This window comes from Coregonus clupeaformis, chromosome 18 (assembly GCF_020615455.1).
Source record: "Coregonus clupeaformis isolate EN_2021a chromosome 18, ASM2061545v1, whole genome shotgun sequence".
Taxonomy (NCBI): domain Eukaryota; kingdom Metazoa; phylum Chordata; class Actinopteri; order Salmoniformes; family Salmonidae; genus Coregonus; species Coregonus clupeaformis.
Window position 1 is genome coordinate 42,043,238 of NC_059209.1, and position 16,500 is coordinate 42,059,737.

Below are 16,500 nucleotides of genomic sequence, written 5' to 3' on the forward strand. Positions count from 1 at the left end.
AGGAAGGCCCAAACAATTGTTAAAGACTCCAGTCACCCAAGTCATAGACTGTTCTCTCTCTGCTACCGCACGGCAAACGGTACCGGAGCGCCAAGTCTAGGTCCAAAAGGCTACTTAACAGCTTCTACCCCTAAGCCATAAGACTGCTGAACAATTAATCAAATGGCCACCTGGACTATTTGCATTGACCCCCACCCCCTTTGTTTTTACACTGAAGAAATTCGGCTTGGCACCTAAAACCCTCACAAACTTTTACAGATGCACAATTGAGAGCATCCTGTCGGGCTCTATCACCACCTGGTACGGCAACTGCACCGCCCGCAACCGCAGGGCTCTCTAGAGGGTGGTGCGGTCTGCCGAACGCATTATCGGGGGCAAACTACCCGCCCTCCAAGACACATACAGCCCCCGATGTCACAGGAAGGCCAAAAAGATAATCAAGGACATCAACCACCCGAGCCACTGCCTGTCCACCCTGCTATCATCCAGAAGGCGAGGTCAGTACAGGTGCATCAAAGCTGAGACCGAGAGAATGAAAAACAGCTTCTATCTCAAGGCCATCAGACTGTTAAATAGCCATCACTAGCACATTAGAGGCTGCTGCTGCCTATTGAAATCACTGACCACTTTAAGAAATGGAACACTAGTCACTTTAATAATGTTTACAGTCACTTTAATAATGTTTACATATCTTGCACTACTCATCTCATATATACAGTGGGGGAAAAAAGTATTTAGTCAGCCACCAATTGTGCAAGTTCTCCCACTTAAAAAGATGAGAGAGGCCTGTAATTTTCATCATAGGTACACGTCAGCTATGACAGACAAAATGAGAATTTTTTTTCAAGAAAATCACATTGTATGATTTTTAATGAATGTATTTGCAAATTATGGTGGAAAATAAGTATTTGGTCAATAACAAAAGTTTCTCAATACTTTGTTATATACCTTTTGTTGGCAATGACACAGGTCAAACGTTTTCTGTAAGTCTTCACAAGGTTTTCACACACTGTTGCTGGTATTTTGGCCCATTCCTCCATGCAGATCTACTCTAGAGCAGTGATGTTTTGGGGCTGTCGCTGGGCAACACAGACTTTCAACTCCCTCCAAAGATTTTCTATGGGGTTGAGATCTGGAGACTGGCTAGGCCACTCCAGGACCGTGAAATGCTTCTTACGAAGACACTCCTTCGTTGCCCGGGCGGTGTGTTTGGGATCATTGTCATGCTGAAAGACCCAGCCACGTTTCATCTTCAATGCCCTTGCTGATGGAAGGAGGTTTTCACTCAAAATCTCACGATACATGGCCCCATTCATTCTTTCCTTTACACGGATCAGTCGTCCTGGTCCCTTTGCAGAAAAACAGCCCCAAAGGATGATGTTTCCACCCCCATGCTTCACAGTAGGTATGGTGTTCTTTGGATGCAACTCAACATTCTTTGTCCTCCAAACACGACGAGTTGAGTTTTTACCAAAAAGTTATATTTTGGTTTCATCTGACCATATGACATTCTCCCAATCCTCTTCTGGATCATCCAAATGCACTCTAGCAAACTTCAGACGAGGCTCTCTGCAGGTCATTCACTAGGTCCCCCGTGTGGTTCTGGGATTTTTGCTCACCGTTCTTGTGATCATTTTGACCCCACGGGGTGAGATCTTGCGTGGAGCCCCAGATCGAGGGAGATTATCAGTGGTCTTGTATGTCTTCCATTTCCTAATAATTGCTCCCACAGTTGATTTCTTCAAACCAAGCTGCTTACCTATTGCAGATTGTCTTCCCAGCCTGGTGCAGGTCTACCATTTTGTTTCTGGTGTCCTTTGACAGCTCTTTGGTCTTGGCCATAGTGGAGTTTGGAGTGTGACTGTTTGAGGTTGTGGACAGGTGTCTTTTATACAGATAACAAGTTCAAACAGGTGCCATTAATACAGGTAACGAGTGGAGGACAGAGGAGCCTCTTAAAGAAGAAGTTACAGGTCTGTGAGAGCCAGAAATCTTGCTTGTTTGTAGGTGACCAAATACTTATTTTCCACCATAGTTTTCAAATAAATTCATAAAAAATCCTACAATGTGATTTTCTGGATTATTTTCTTCTCAATTTGTCTGTCATAGTTGACGTGTACCTATGATGAAAATTACAGGCCTCTCTCATCTTTTTAAGTGGGAGAACTTGCACAATTGGTGGCTGACTAAATACTTTTTTTCCCCCACTGTATATATATATATATATACTGCATTCTATTCTATAATATTCTACTGTATCTTAGTCCATGCCGCTCTGTCATTGCTTGTCATTGCTTGTATATTTTCTTAAATTCCATTCCTTACTAGTTTTGTGTGTATTGGGTATATGTTGTGAAATTGTTAGATATTACTTGTTAGATATTACTGCACTGTTGGAGCTAGAAGCACAAGCATTTCGCTACACCCGCTATAACATCTGCTAAACAAGTGTATGTGACAAATAGAATTTGATTTGATTTGCTGCTACTCACTGTTTATTATCTATGTATAGTCACTTTACCCCTACCTACATGTACAAATTACCTCGACTAACCTGTACCCCCGCACATTGACTCGGTACCGGTACCCCCTGTATATAGCCTCGGTATTGTTATTTTATTGTGTTACTTTTTATTTTTTATTTTATTTAGTAAATATTGTCTTAACTCTATTTCTTGAACTGCATTGTTGGTTAAGGGCTTGTAAGTAAGCATTTCACGGTAAGGTTGTATTCGGCGCATGTGACAAATGAAATTTGATTTATTGCACTCTGAGTGAGTCCATGCAACTTACTACGTTACTTGTATTTAGGCTTGCCATAACAAAGGGGTTGACTCAAGACATTTCAGCTTTTTTTATTAATAAAACAATTCCACTTTGACACTATGGGTTATAGTGTGTAGACAACAAATCTACATTTAATCAGTTTTAAATTCAGGCTGTAACACAACAACATTTGGAAAAAGTCAAAGGGTATGAATACTTTCTGAAGGCACTGTAACTGGTGAACAGGTCATGAGCTGACATAAAATATGAAGGTTTATACACACTCCAGTTTGATAGTCTAACCATCTAACTTTGGGTTGAGTTAAGTACAAAACTGTTCACTACCATTCTGTGGCACTACAAAACTATGTGTGAACAACCACCATACATATCCACCCCTGCCAGACTCGCTATATGAAGAATAATTTGGCTACTAATAATGCAACAGTCAATTATATCAACTACGGTTACATGTAGGTTTTGAAATAACAGGCCAGGAAATTCAACGTTTCTCCTGTCTCTCTCTCTCTCGTCAGGACCACATGTATAACTGGGATGATGGTCTGAAACGTGACCACAGGCCGGAGCTGATTCCAGCATCCTCTGACATGAGCAAGGCACACAACTATCGCCACAACAACTTCTCCACCATCAAATCAGCATCACTGGTAAGGGTCAACACTCCTTTATCGCTCTAGCTTCATTTATCTCTCTCTCTTCTCTCCTCTCTCTCCACTATCCACTATCAAATCAGCATCACCGGTATCATAGGGCTAACATCATAGTTCGCTCTCCTTGGGGGATACCAAGTCTCCCTCATACTCTGTCCATCTTTCCCTCTTTCCTTTGTGTCTCGCATGCTGTCTCTCTCTAGCTTCCTCTTTCCTTTGTGTCTCGCATGCTGTCTCTCTCTAGCTTCCTCTTTCCTTTGTGTCTCGCATGCTGTCTCTCTCTAGCTTCCTCTTTCCTTTGTGTCTCGCATGCTGTCTCTCTAGCTTCCTATTTCATTTGTGTCTCGCATGCTGTCTCTCTCTAGCTTCCTCTTTCCTTTGTGTCTCGCATGCTGTCTCTCTCTAGCTTCCTCTTTCCTTTGTGTCTCGCATGCTGTCTCTCTCTAGCTTCCTCTTTCCTTTGTGTCTCGCATGCTGTCTCTCTCTAGCTTCCTCTTTCCTTTGTCTCGCATGCTGTCTCTCTCTAGCTTCCTCTTTCCTTTGTGTCTCGCATGCTGTCTCTCTCTAGCTTCCTCTTTCCTTTGTGTCTCGCATGCTGTCTCTCTCTAGCTTCCTCTTTCCTTTGTGTCTCGCATGCTGTCTCTCTCTAGCTTCCTCTTTCCTTTGTGTCTCGCATGCTGTCTCTAGCTTCCTATTTCATTTGTGTCTCGCATGCTGTCTCTCTAGCTTCCTCTTTCCTTTGTGTCTCGCATGGTGTCTTTCTCTAGCTTCCTCTTTCCTTTGTGTCTCGCATGCTGTCTCTCTAGCTTCCTCTTTCCTTTGTGTCTCGCATGCTGTCTCTCTCTAGCTTCCTCTTTCCTTTGTGTCTCGCATGCTGTCTCTCTCTAGCTTCCTCTTTCCTTTGTGTCTCGCATGCTGTCTCTCTCTAGCTTCCTCTTTCCTTTGTGTCTCGCATGCTGTCTCTCTCTAGCTTCCTCTTTCCTTTCGTTATCTCTCGCGTCTCTCTCTCTTTCTCTCTCTCTCTCTCCTTCCACTCACTCGACCCCTTTGTGTTCTCCCGGTTCTTCACTCTGCTTCCACTCCACTTTACCTCCCTCTCTCTCTCCCTCTCACCCTCCCTTTCTCCTTCTCTCCCTCCCTCTCTCCTTATCTCCCTCCCTCCCTCTCTTTCTCTCCCTCCCTCTCTCATTCTCTCCTGTACTTTTCCCCTCACTAATATATCACTCTCCGACCCCCTCTGGTTTAAGTCCGGAGGGATGCAGTGCAGTATGGAGTAAGATTACCCTCCTTGCCTCTCTCTCGCTCTTTCTCTCTCCATGTATGTTGTCATGGATACAAGGTTCCAGTAAGCAGTCAGTCAGTCAGTCATTCAGTTGCAATGGTGTCTACGGTCTGTCTGTCCTCCCACTGGATTTAATGGTGTCTATGGTCTGTCTGTCCTCCCTGGACTGGCTTTGGGACTGTGGGAACTGTGTGTCCTTAACATGGCATGTGTTAGCTAGTTTAACTGACTGGGGTTTACTGTGGTGGATATTTGGTTCTGACTGCCATAGGTAGTGTTTAATTCATCCTTTATCAATAGTGTGAAATCAGCGCTGTAATGACTGTTAATCAAATGAATTGGTTGTTCACTTGGTTGTTGTTTCAGGAGTCAGGGTATAGTGGTGTTGATTCCACATTGCGGTAGGTATGAGTTGCGTGGAGTCTGTTGCTGCTGCGATGAGTCGATGACATCACCGCTTTCTGCCGCCGTGAGGCGAGCACACGTCCCCAGATGGACCGGCACTGCTCGCTCAGACTGGAAAGAACAGGTAGAGAGAGGGGAGGGGGAGAGAGAGGGAGAGATAATGACATAATGTAGAGGGAAGGAGTAAAGAAATGGGATGGGCAGAGAGGAGAAAAACAATAGATAGATGGAGAGGGAGGGAGGAAGACTAAAGGAGGAAGACTAAAGGAGGAAGACTAAAGGAGGAAGACTAAAGGAGGAAGACTAAAGGAGGAAGACTAAAGGAGGAAGACTAAAGGAGGAAGACTAATGGAGGAAGACTAATGGAGGAAGACTAAAGGAGAGAGAGCGGGAGAGAAAAGTGGTGCACTCTGTCTGATCTCACTGAATGAAGCGTTAGATATCAGTTAAGGGGAAGGAGAGAAAGAGAAGTCAAGAGAGATGGTGATACCCATCTGGAGGACAGAGAGATGGTGACACCCATCTGGAGGACAGAGTGATGGTAATACTCATCTGGAGAACAGAGGGATGGTAATACCCATCTGGAGAACAGAGGGATGGTAATACCCATCTGGAGGACAGAGTGATGGTAATACTCATCTGGAGAACAGAGGGATGGTAATACCCATCTGGAGAACAGAGGGATGGTAATACCCATCTGGAGAACAGAGGGATGGTAACACCCATCTGGAGGACAGAGGGATGGTAATACCCATCTGGAGAACAGAGGGATGGTAATACCCATCTGGAGGATAGAGGGATGGTAATACCCATCTGGAGAACAGAGGGATGGTAAAACCCATCTGGAGGACAGAGGGATGGTAATACCCATCTGGAGGACAGAGGGATGGTGAGACCCATCTGGAGAACAGAGGGATGGTGAGACCCATCTGGAGAACAGAGAGATGGTGAGACCCATCTGGAGAACAGAGAGATGGTGAGACCTGTCCACAGGTAACAAACTGAGATTAGGAGCACTCCCTTTAAGAGTGTGCTCCTAATCTCAGCTCGTTACCTGTATAAAAGACACCTGGGAGCCAGAAATCTTTCTGATTGAGAGGGGGTCAAATACTTTTTTCCCTCACTGTACAGTACCAGTCAAAAGTTTGGACACACCTACTCATTCAAGGGTTTTTCTTTATTTTACAATTTTCTACATTGTAGAATAATAGTGAAGGCATAAACTATGAAATAACACATATGGACATTCTGAGGCCTCTGTTTCCTCTCTCCGTCCTCATAGCTTCACCATACAGGGAGCACCATAATTAATTGGACAGTGACCATTCTTTTGTTATTTTGGTTCTGTACTCTAGCACTTTGAGTTTGAAAGGATACAATGACAATGAGGGTGAAGTGCAGACTGTCAACTTTAATTTGAGGGTATGTTCGTACATATCGGATGAACCGTTTAGAGATTATAGAACCTTTTGTACATGGTCCCCCACATTTTCGGGCATCAAAAAACATTGGACAGTTTAACATAATGTAGAATAAAGTAATCATTGTTAATATTTGGTCGCATATCCTTTGCATGCAATGACTGCTTGAAGTCTGCGATGCATCGACATCACCAGACGCTGGGTATCTTCCCTGGTGATGCTCTGCCAGGCCTGTACTGCAGCCATCTTCAGTTCCTGCTTGTTTCGGGGACTTTTGCCTTCAGTCTCCTCTTCAGCATGTAAAATGCATGTTCAATTGGATTCAGATCCGGTGATTGACTCGGCCAGTCAAGGATTTTCCACTTATTGGCCATCAAAAACCCCTTCGTTGCTCTAGCAGTATGTTTAGGGTCATTGTCTTGTTGCATGATGAAGTGCTGAGCAGATAAAATACTTTCAGAATTCATTGTTCTACTTCTGTCTGCAGTCACATCATCGATGAAGACAAGTGAGCCTGTTCCACTGGCAGCCATACAGGCCCAAGCCATAACACCCCCTCCACCATGTTTCACGGATGAGGTGGTATGCTTTGGATCATGGGCATTTCTTTTTTTTTCTCCACACTTTCCTTTCTTTTTGGGGCTCTTTTAGGTGCTTTTTAGCAAACTGTAATCTCGCCTTTCTGTTCTTCAGGCTTATCAGTGGTTTGCATCTTGTAGTGTACCCTCTGTAGTCCTGCTGGTGTAGTCTTCTACATATGGTAGACTTTGACACATCTACACCTGCATCCAGGAGAGTGTTTTTGATCTGTTGGGCTGTTGTCAGGGGGGCTTTCTTCACCATAGAGAGTATTCTCCGGTCATCCACTACAGTGGTCTTCCTCGGTCTACCGGGTCTTTTGACATAATTGAGTTCACCGGTAGTTTTTTTCTTGTTAATGATGAACCAAACTGTTGACTTGGGCATGGCCAGGGTTTTTGCAATGTTCCTGATTTATTGATTTTCATTTCTGAGCCTTATGACGGCCAGCTTCATTTGCATCGACACTGCTGTCTTCCTCATGTTGTCACACCCCAATAACAACCTCCAAAGGCAATAGCAAAGTCTAGAATCATTACTATTCAGCAACAGCTCTCCTGCATTCACTGTGACACAAATGAATACACCTGCCTAACGACACACACCTGAGAAGCCAATTGAACAAATACTTGTAGTACCTTAAAATGGGGGGACCATGTACAAAAGGTGCTGTCATTTCTAAACGGTTCATCCGATATGTATGAAAATACCCTCAAATTAAAGCTGACAGTCTGCACTTCACCGTCATTGTATCCTTTCAAACTCAAAGTGCTAGAGTACAGAACCAAAATAACAAAAAAATAGTCACTGTCCAATGAATTATGGAGCTCACTGTATGTCACTTAAGTTATGTTAACCCTCTCCTCCCCTATCCTCTCCTCTGCTCTCCTCCCCTATCCTCTCCTCTCCTCTGCTCTCCTCCCCTATCCTCTCCTCTCCTCTGCCCTCCTCTCCTCTGCTCTCCTCCCCTATCCTCTCCTCTCCTCTGCCCTCCTCTCCTCTGCTCTCCTCCCCTATCCTCTCCTCTCCTCTGCTCTCCTCCCCTATCCTCTCCTCTCCTCTGCCCTCCTCTCCTCTGCTCTCCTCCCCTATCCTCTCCTCTCCTCTGCCCTCCTCTCCTCTGCTCTCCTCCCCTATCCTCTCCTCTCCTCCCCTATCCTCTCCTCTCCTCTGCTCTCCTCCCCTATCCTCTCCTCTCCTCTGCTCTCCTCCCCTATCCTCTCCTCTCCTCTGCCCTCCTCTCCTCTGCTCTCCTCCCCTATCCTCTCCTCTCCTCTGCTCTCCTCCCCTATCCTCTCCTCTCCTCTGCCCTCCTCTCTTCTGGTCTCCTCCCCTATCCTCTCCTCTCCTCTGCTCTCCTCCCCTATCCTCTCCTCTCCTCTGCCCTCCTCTCCTCTGCTCTCCTCCCCTATCCTCTCCTCTCCTCTGCTCTCCTCCCCTATCCTCTCCTCTCCTCTGCTCTCCTCCCCTATCCTCTCCTCTCCTCTGCCCTCCTCTCCTCTGCTCTCCTCCCCTATCCTCTCCTCTCCTCTGCTCTCCTCCCCTATCCTCTCCTCTCCTCTGCCCTCCTCTCCTCTGCTTCCTCCCCATCCTCTCCTCTCCTCTGCTCTCCTCCCCTATCCTCTCCTCTCCTCTGCCCTCCTCTCCTCTGCTCTCCTCCCCTATCCTCTCCTCTCCTCTCCTCTGCTCTCCTCCCCTATCCTCTCCTCTCCTCTGCCCTCCTCTCTTCTGGTCTCCTCCCCTATCCTCTCCTCTGCTCTCCTTTCCTCCACATACAACATCCTGTTTTCTTTTCAGAGAGAAACGCATTTAAATTGTGACATTTTGAAATGGCTAAACATTTCAATAAGATAGAATACTACATCTCAATATAAACTCAGCAAAAAAAGAAACATCCCTATTTCAGGACCCTGTCTTTCAAAGATAATTCGTAAAAATCAAAATAACTTCACATATCTTCATTGTAAAGGGTTTAAACACTGTTTCCCATGCTTGTTCAATGAACCATAAACAATTAATGAACATGCACCTGTGGAACGGTCGTTAAGACACTAACAGCTTACAGACGGTAGGCAATTAAGGTCAAAGTTATGAAAACTTAGGACACTAAAGAGGCCTTTCTACTGACTCTGAAAAACACCAAAAGAAAGATGCCCAGGGTCCCTGCTCATCTGCGTGAACGTGCCTTAGGCATGCTGCAAGGAGGCATGAGGACTGCAGATGTGGCCAGGGCAATAAATTGCAATGTCCGTACTGTGAGACGCCTAAGACAGGACGGACAGCTGATCATCCTCGCAGTGGCAGACCACGTGTAACAACACCTGCACAGGATCGATACATCCGAACATCACAGGTACAGGATGGCAACAACAACTGCCCGAGTTACACCAGGAACGCACAATCCCTCCATCAGTGCTCAGACTGTCCGCAATAGGCTGAGAGAGACTGAGGGCTTGTAGGCCTGTTTTAAGGCAGGTCCTCACCAGACATCACCGGCAACAACGTCGCCTATGGGCACAAACCCACCGTCGCTGGACCATACAGGACTGGCAAAAAGTGCTCTTCACTGACGAGTCGCGGTTGTCTCACCAGGGGTGATGGTTGGATTTGCGTTTATTGACGAAGAAGTGAGCGTTACACCGAGGCCTGTACTCTGGAGTGGGATCGATTTGGAGGTGGAGGGTCCGTCATGGTCCGGGGCGGTGTGTCAAAGCATCATCGGACTGAGCTTGTTGTCATTGCAGGCAATCTCAACGCTGTGTGTTACAGGGAAGACATCCTCCTCCCTCATGTGGTACCCTTCCTGCAGGCTCATCCTGAAATGACCCTCCAGCATGACAATGCCACCAGCCATACTGCTAGTTCTGTGTGTGATTTCCTGCAAGTCAGGAATGTCAGTGTTCTACCATGGCCAGCGAAGAGCCCGGATCTCAATCCCATTGAGCACGTCTGGGACCTGTTGGATCGGAGGGTGAGGGCTAGGGCCATTCCCCCCCAGAAATGTCCGGGAACTTGCAGGTGCCTTGATGGAAGAGTGGGGTAACATCTCACAGCAAGAACTGGCAAATCTGGTGCAGTCCATGAGGAGGAGATGCACTGCAGTACTTAATGCAGCTGGTGGCCACACCAGATACTGACTGTTACTTTTGATTTTGACCCCCCCTTTGTTCAGACACATTATTCAATTTCTGTTAGTCACATGTCTGTGGAACTTGTTCAGTTTATGTCTCAGTTGTTGAATCTTGTTATGTTCATACAAATATTTACACATGTTAAGAATGCTGAAAAAAAACGCAGTTGACAGTGAGGACGTTTCTTTTTTTGCTGAGTTTATAAGTCAAAATACACTGAGTGTACAAAACATTAAGAACACCTGCTCTTTCTATTAAATAGACTGACCAGGTGAAAGCTATGATCCCTTATTGATATCACATGTTAAATCCTCTTCAATCAGTGTAGATGAAGGGGAGGAGACAGGTTAAAGAAGGATTTTTAAGCCTTGAGACAATTGAGACATGGATTGTGTATGTGTGCCATTCAGAGGGTGACTGGGCAAGACAAAATATTTAAGTGCCTTTGAATGGGGTATGGTAGTAGGTGACAGGCACACATGTTGGAATGTGTCAAGAACTGCAACGCTGCTGGGTTTTAGACGCTTAACAGTTTCCCGTGTGTTTCAAGAATGGTCCACCACCCAAAGGACATCCAGCCAACTTGACACAAATGTGGGAAGCATTGGAGTCAACATGGACCAGCATCCCTGTGAAACGCTTGACACCTTGTAGTCCATGCCCAGATGAATTGAGGCTGTTCTGAGGGCAAAAGAGGGTGCAAATCAATATTAGGAACACACATTAAGGCTCCCTTGATCAACCAGGTCATTGGCTGAGTGGCTTACCTGGCGAAAGGTCAACTAAACAAAAATGTCCTCACAATCCAATAAATCTTAATAACCTTTGACCTGGAAGTGTTCCCCCCTGGATCATAATTCCCTCCTAGAGCCCAGGCTGTGAATGGTGATCACATGACGTGACTTGGCCTGTGGTGGCAGCAAGGTGAAAGCAAGTGATTAGGATTGGCTCTACATTACAGTAGGAGTATTGATTCAGATAGATTAGGAGGGGATCTCTCACTCTCTCAACCTCTCTCTACTTCTCTCCCTCTCTCTCCCTCCCTCTCTCCGTCTCTCACTCTCTCAACCTCTCTCTACTTCTCTCCCTCTCTCTCACTCTCTCAACCTCTCTCTACTTCTCTCCCTCTCTCTCTCTCACTCTCTCAACCTCTCTCTACTTCTCTCCCTCTCTCTCTCTCTCTCTCACTCTCTCAACCTCTCTCTACTTCTCTCCCTCTCTCTCTCTCTCACTCTCTCAACCTCTCTCTACTTCTCTCTCTCTCTCTCTCCCTCCCCCTCTCCGTCTCTCAAAGAGGCTTTCATGTGACCCACCTGCTGAACGCGGCCGCTCGGCCCCCAAAGAGCCCCCTCTGTTCTGCCTGTCCGTGGAGTCCGCTCCCTCTCCCTCCCTCATTCACACTTTCTTCGCCCCTGTGTAGCCCACAGCCGCCGCGTTTGTCCAAATTTGTTTGTCTAAACGTTAACCAACCAGTGGGTTTGTTGCTGGGCTGGCTGAAGCTGAGCTGAGGGGTTTTGGGCGTAGGATATACCACACATGGTTTCTGGATGCTCGCGTGGCTGTTGAACATGAACGTTGCGATGATGCTTGGCCTTAAGAAGAGGAGTTATGAGAAGATGATGGACTACTATGGGGATCTGGATAGTCCCTTTTGTCAGGTTTGGTTTGTTTGTCATCTTGACTCTTTAGATTGTTGTGACTTGGACTAACTTGACTTGACTTAGTTAGATTGTTGTGAGGTTGGTATGAATGCATTGGTACTGATTGCCTTTCAAGAGTGTTGCCGTTGGTTGATGGTGGTGCTTTGCTTTGTACTGTATAGGGAGATTGATCTGTCAGCAGACCAGTGTTATAGACTCACCTGTCAGTGTGACTTGACTTTGTTAAAGCCTATCAAACCTCTTTCAGTTAGCTTCATTATAGGCTCTCTTGACTGTGCCATTGAGGGTATAGTGTAATCTTTGGCTGCCAGATTAAGGTGTTGTGTTATCCTGTTGTCTCTCTCTTTCTCTCATTCTCTCTCTACTCTCGGTCTCTCGCTCTCTAGTCCACTCATAAAGTCAATGTAAGCTGATTAACCAGTTGGAGTTCAATCAAATCTGTATGAACAGGGTAATTGGTCAATCTTGAAGACCAATGTTGGATCTACTCCTCCCTCCTCCTCCTGTCTAATGTTGGATCTACTCCTCCCTCCTCCTCCTGTCTAATGTTGGATCTACTCCTCCCTCCTCCTCCTGTCTAATGTTGGATCTACTCCTCCCTCCTCCTCCTGTCTAATGTTGGATCTACTCCTCCCTCCTCCTCCTGTCTAATGTTGGATCTACTCCTCCCTCCTGCTCCTGTCTAATGTTGGATCTACTCCTCCCTCCTCCTCCTGTCTAATGTTGGATCTACTCCTCCCTCCTCCTCCTGTCTAATGTTGGATCTACTCCTCCCTCCTCCTGTCTAATGTTGGATCTACTCCTCCCTCCTCCTCCTGTCTAATGTTGGATCTACTCCTCCCTCCTCCTCCTGTCTAATGTTGGATCTACTCCTCCCTCCTCCTCCTGTCTAATGTTGGATCTACTCCTCCCTCCTCCCCCTGTCTAATGTTGGATCTACTCCTCCCTCCTCCCCCTGTCTAATGTTGGATCTACTCCTCCCTCCTCCTCCTGTCTAATGTTGGATCTACTCCTCCCTCCTCCTCCTGTCTAATGTTGGATCTACTCCTCCCTCCTCCTCCTGTCTAATGTTGGATCTACTCCTCCCTCCTGCTCCTGTCTAATGTTGGATCTACTCCTCCCTCCTGCTCCTGTCTAATGTTGGATCTACTCCTCCCTCCTCCTCCTGTCTAATGTTGGATCTACTCCTCCCTCCTCCTCCTGTCTAATGTTGGATCTACTCCTCCCTCCTCCCCCTGTCTAATGTTGGATCTACTCCTCCCTCCTCCTCCTGTCTAATGTTGGATCTACTCCTCCCTCCTCCTCCTGTCTAATGTTGGATCTACTCCTCCCTCCTCCTCCTGTCTAATGTTGGATCTACTCCTCCCTCCTCCTCCTGTCTAATGTTGGATCTACTCCTCCCTCCTCCTCCTGTCTAATGTTGGATCTACTCCTCCCTCCTCCCCCTGTCTAATGTTGGATCTACTCCTCCCTCCTCCTCCTGTCTAATGTTGGATCTACTCCTCCCTCCTCCTCCTGTCTAATGTTGGATCTACTCCTCCCCCTGTCTAATGTTTGATCTACTCCTCCCTCCTCCTCCTGTCTAATGTTGGATCTACTCCTCCCCCTGTCTAATGTTGGATCTACTCCTCCCTCCTCCTCCTGTCTAATGTTGGATCTACTCCTCCCTCCTCCTCCTGTCTAATGTTGGATCTACTCCTCCCTCCTCCTCCTGTCTAATGTTGGATCTACTCCTCCCTCCTCCTCCTGTCTAATGTTGGATCAACTCCTCCCTCCTCCTCCTCTCTAATGTTGGATCTACTCCTCCCCCTGTCTAATGTTGGATCTACTCCTCCCTCAATCAATTTTCAATCAATTTTATTTTATATAGCCCTTCTTACATCAGCTAATATCTCGAAGTGCTTTACAGAAACCCAGCCTAAAACCCCAAACAGCTAGTAATGCAGGTGTAGAAGCACGGTGGCTAGGAAAAACTCCCTAGAAAGGCCAAAACCTAGGAAGAAACCTAGAGAGGAACCAGGCTATGAGGGGTGGCCAGTCCTCTTCTGGCTGTGCCGGGTGGAGATTATAACAGAACCATGCCAAGATGTTCAAAAATGTTCATAAGTGACAAGCATGGTCAAATAATAATCAGGAATAAATCTCAGTTGGAAACAGAGTTGAAAACAGCAGGTCTGGGACAGGTAGGGGTTCCATAACCGCAGGCAGAACAGTTGAAACTGGAATAGCAGCAAGGCCAGGCGGACTGGGGACAGCAAGGAGTCACCACGGCCGGTAGTCCCGACGTATGGTCCTAGGGCTCAGGTCTCTCAGTTGGCTTTTCATAGCCGATCATTAAGAGTTGAAAACAGCAGGTCTGGGACAGGTAGGGGTTTCGTAACCGCAGGCAGAACAGTTGAAACTGGAATAGCAGCAAGGCCAGGCGGACTGGGGACAGCAAGGTGTCAGCATGCCCGGTAGTCCTGACGTATGGTCCTAGGGCTCAGGTTCTCAGAGAGAAAGAGAGAACGAGAGAATTAGAGAGAGCATACTTAAATTCACACAGGACACTGGATAAGACAGGAGAAGTACTCCAGGTATAACCAACTAACCCCAGCCCCCCGACACATAAACTACTGCAGCATAAATACTGGAGGCTGAGACAGGAGCGGTCCGGGACACTGTGGCCCCATCCGAAGAAACCCCGGACAGGGCCAAACAGGAAGGATATAACCCCACCCACTCTGCCAAAGCACAGCCCCCGCACCACCAGAGGGATATCCTCAACCACCAACTTACAATCCTGAGACAAGGCCGAGTATAGCCCACAGAGGTCTCCACCACAGCACAAACCAAGGGGGGCGCCAACCCAGACAGGAAGATCACGTCAGTAACTCAACCCACTCAAGTGACGCACCCCTCCTAGGGACGGCATGAAAGAGCACCAGCAAGCCAGTGACTCAGCCCCTGTAACAGGGTTAGAGGCAGAGAACCCCAGTGGAGAGAGGGGAACCGGCCTGGCAGAGACAGCAAGGGCTGTTCGTTGCTCCAGAGCCTTTCCGTTCACCTTCACACTCCTGGGCCAGACTACACTCAATCATATGACCTACTGAAGAGATAAGTCTTCAGTAAAGACTTAAAGGTTGAGACCGAGTCTGCGTCTCTCACATGGGTAGGCAAACTGTTCCATAAAAATGGAGATCTATAGGAGAAAGCCCTGCCTCCCGCTGTTTGCTTAGAAATTCTAGGGACAATTAGGAGGCCTGCGTCTTGTGACCGTAGCGTACGTATTGGTATGTACGGCAGGACCAACTCGGAAAGATAGGTAGGAGCAAGCCCATGTAACGCTTTATAGGTTAACAGTAAAACCTTGAAATCAGCCCTTGCCTTAACAGGAAGCCAGTGTAGGGAAGCTAGCGCTGGAGTAATATGATCAAATTTCTTGGTTCTAGTCAGGATTCTAGCAGCCGTATTTAGCACTAACTGAAGTTTATTTAGTGCTTTATCCGGGTAGCCGGAAAGTAGAGCATTGCAGTAGTCTAACCTAGAAGTAACAAATGCATGGATTAATTTTTCTGCATCATTTTTGGACAGAAAATTTCTGATTTTTGCAATGTTACGTAGATGGAAAAAAGCTGTCCTTGAAACAGTCTTGATATGTTCGTCAAAAGAGAGATCAGGGTCAAGAGTAACGCCGAGGTCCTTCACAGTTTTATTTGAGACGACTTTACAACCATCAAGATGAATTGTCAGATTTAACAGAAGATCTCTTTGTTTCTTGGGACCTAGAACAAGCATCTCTGTTTTGTCCGAGTTTAAAAGTAGAAAGTTTTCAGCCATCCACTTCCTTATGTCTGAAACAATTTTGGGGCTTCACCATGTTTCATTGAAATGTACAGCTGTGTGTCATCCGCATGCAGATGAAGGGCAGTAGAAGAGGAGACAGATTTTTAAGTAATTGAGATAGAGCGTTGGTGTACCCCATACCTTTTGGCCTCTGACCTCAGTGACCCTAACTACCTTTCCGATTGGTTGGTTGATTGATTAAATCCCCTCCACAGGTAACCAAGCAGATCCATCAGCATGAGCAGGAGAATGAGCTGCGGGAGCAGATGTCCGGTTATAAACGGATGAGACGGCAGCACCAGAAGCAGCTGATCGCTCTGGAGAACAAGCTGAAGGCAGAGATGGACGAACACCGGCTGAAGCTGCAGAAGGAGGTGGAGACCCAGGCCAACAATGCCCACATAGAGCTGGAGAAACTGGCCAAGAGACACACCGTCCACTGTGAAAAAGAGGTGGGTCTGGGGATGGGGGGAGGGGGGGGGGGGGGGGGGGGGGGTCCTGTCCTGTCCTGGAGAAGTGCCATGCCGTCCACACAAAGAAGGTGTCTGGGGAGGAAGAGAGGACAACTTGCTCATGTTATGGGTTGGGTATTGCTGCCACCCAATGTCAAGACGCTGTTAAAAAGCAAACCAGGTCATCTGTAACTCTGCAGATTATAGGTTAACCTCCATGGTCCTCCTTGGCATACACTAACACAAACAACACTAACAACATTAACACTAACAACACTAACACAAACAACACTAACAACATTAACAT

The 16,500-nt window shown here is 46.8% G+C and overlaps 1 protein-coding gene across 4 annotated transcripts in view; it reads left to right on the forward strand.

The window, feature by feature from the left end:
• Nucleotides 1-16,500, forward strand: part of LOC121530783 (serine/threonine-protein kinase TAO3) — a 142,262-nt gene that overhangs the window by 116,322 nt on the left and 9,440 nt on the right. For 3 of the 4 annotated variants that reach the window (XM_045226867.1, XM_045226868.1, XM_041836017.2), the window contains 2 exons: nt 3,303-3,434; nt 15,957-16,193. In XM_045226867.1, the coding sequence (XP_045082802.1) occupies nt 3,303-3,434; nt 15,957-16,193 (369 nt within the window). Of the gene's footprint in view, nt 1-3,302; nt 3,435-11,539; nt 11,914-15,956; nt 16,194-16,500 lie in introns of those variants that run through there. The other variant, XM_041836018.2, reaches the window with a different exon arrangement.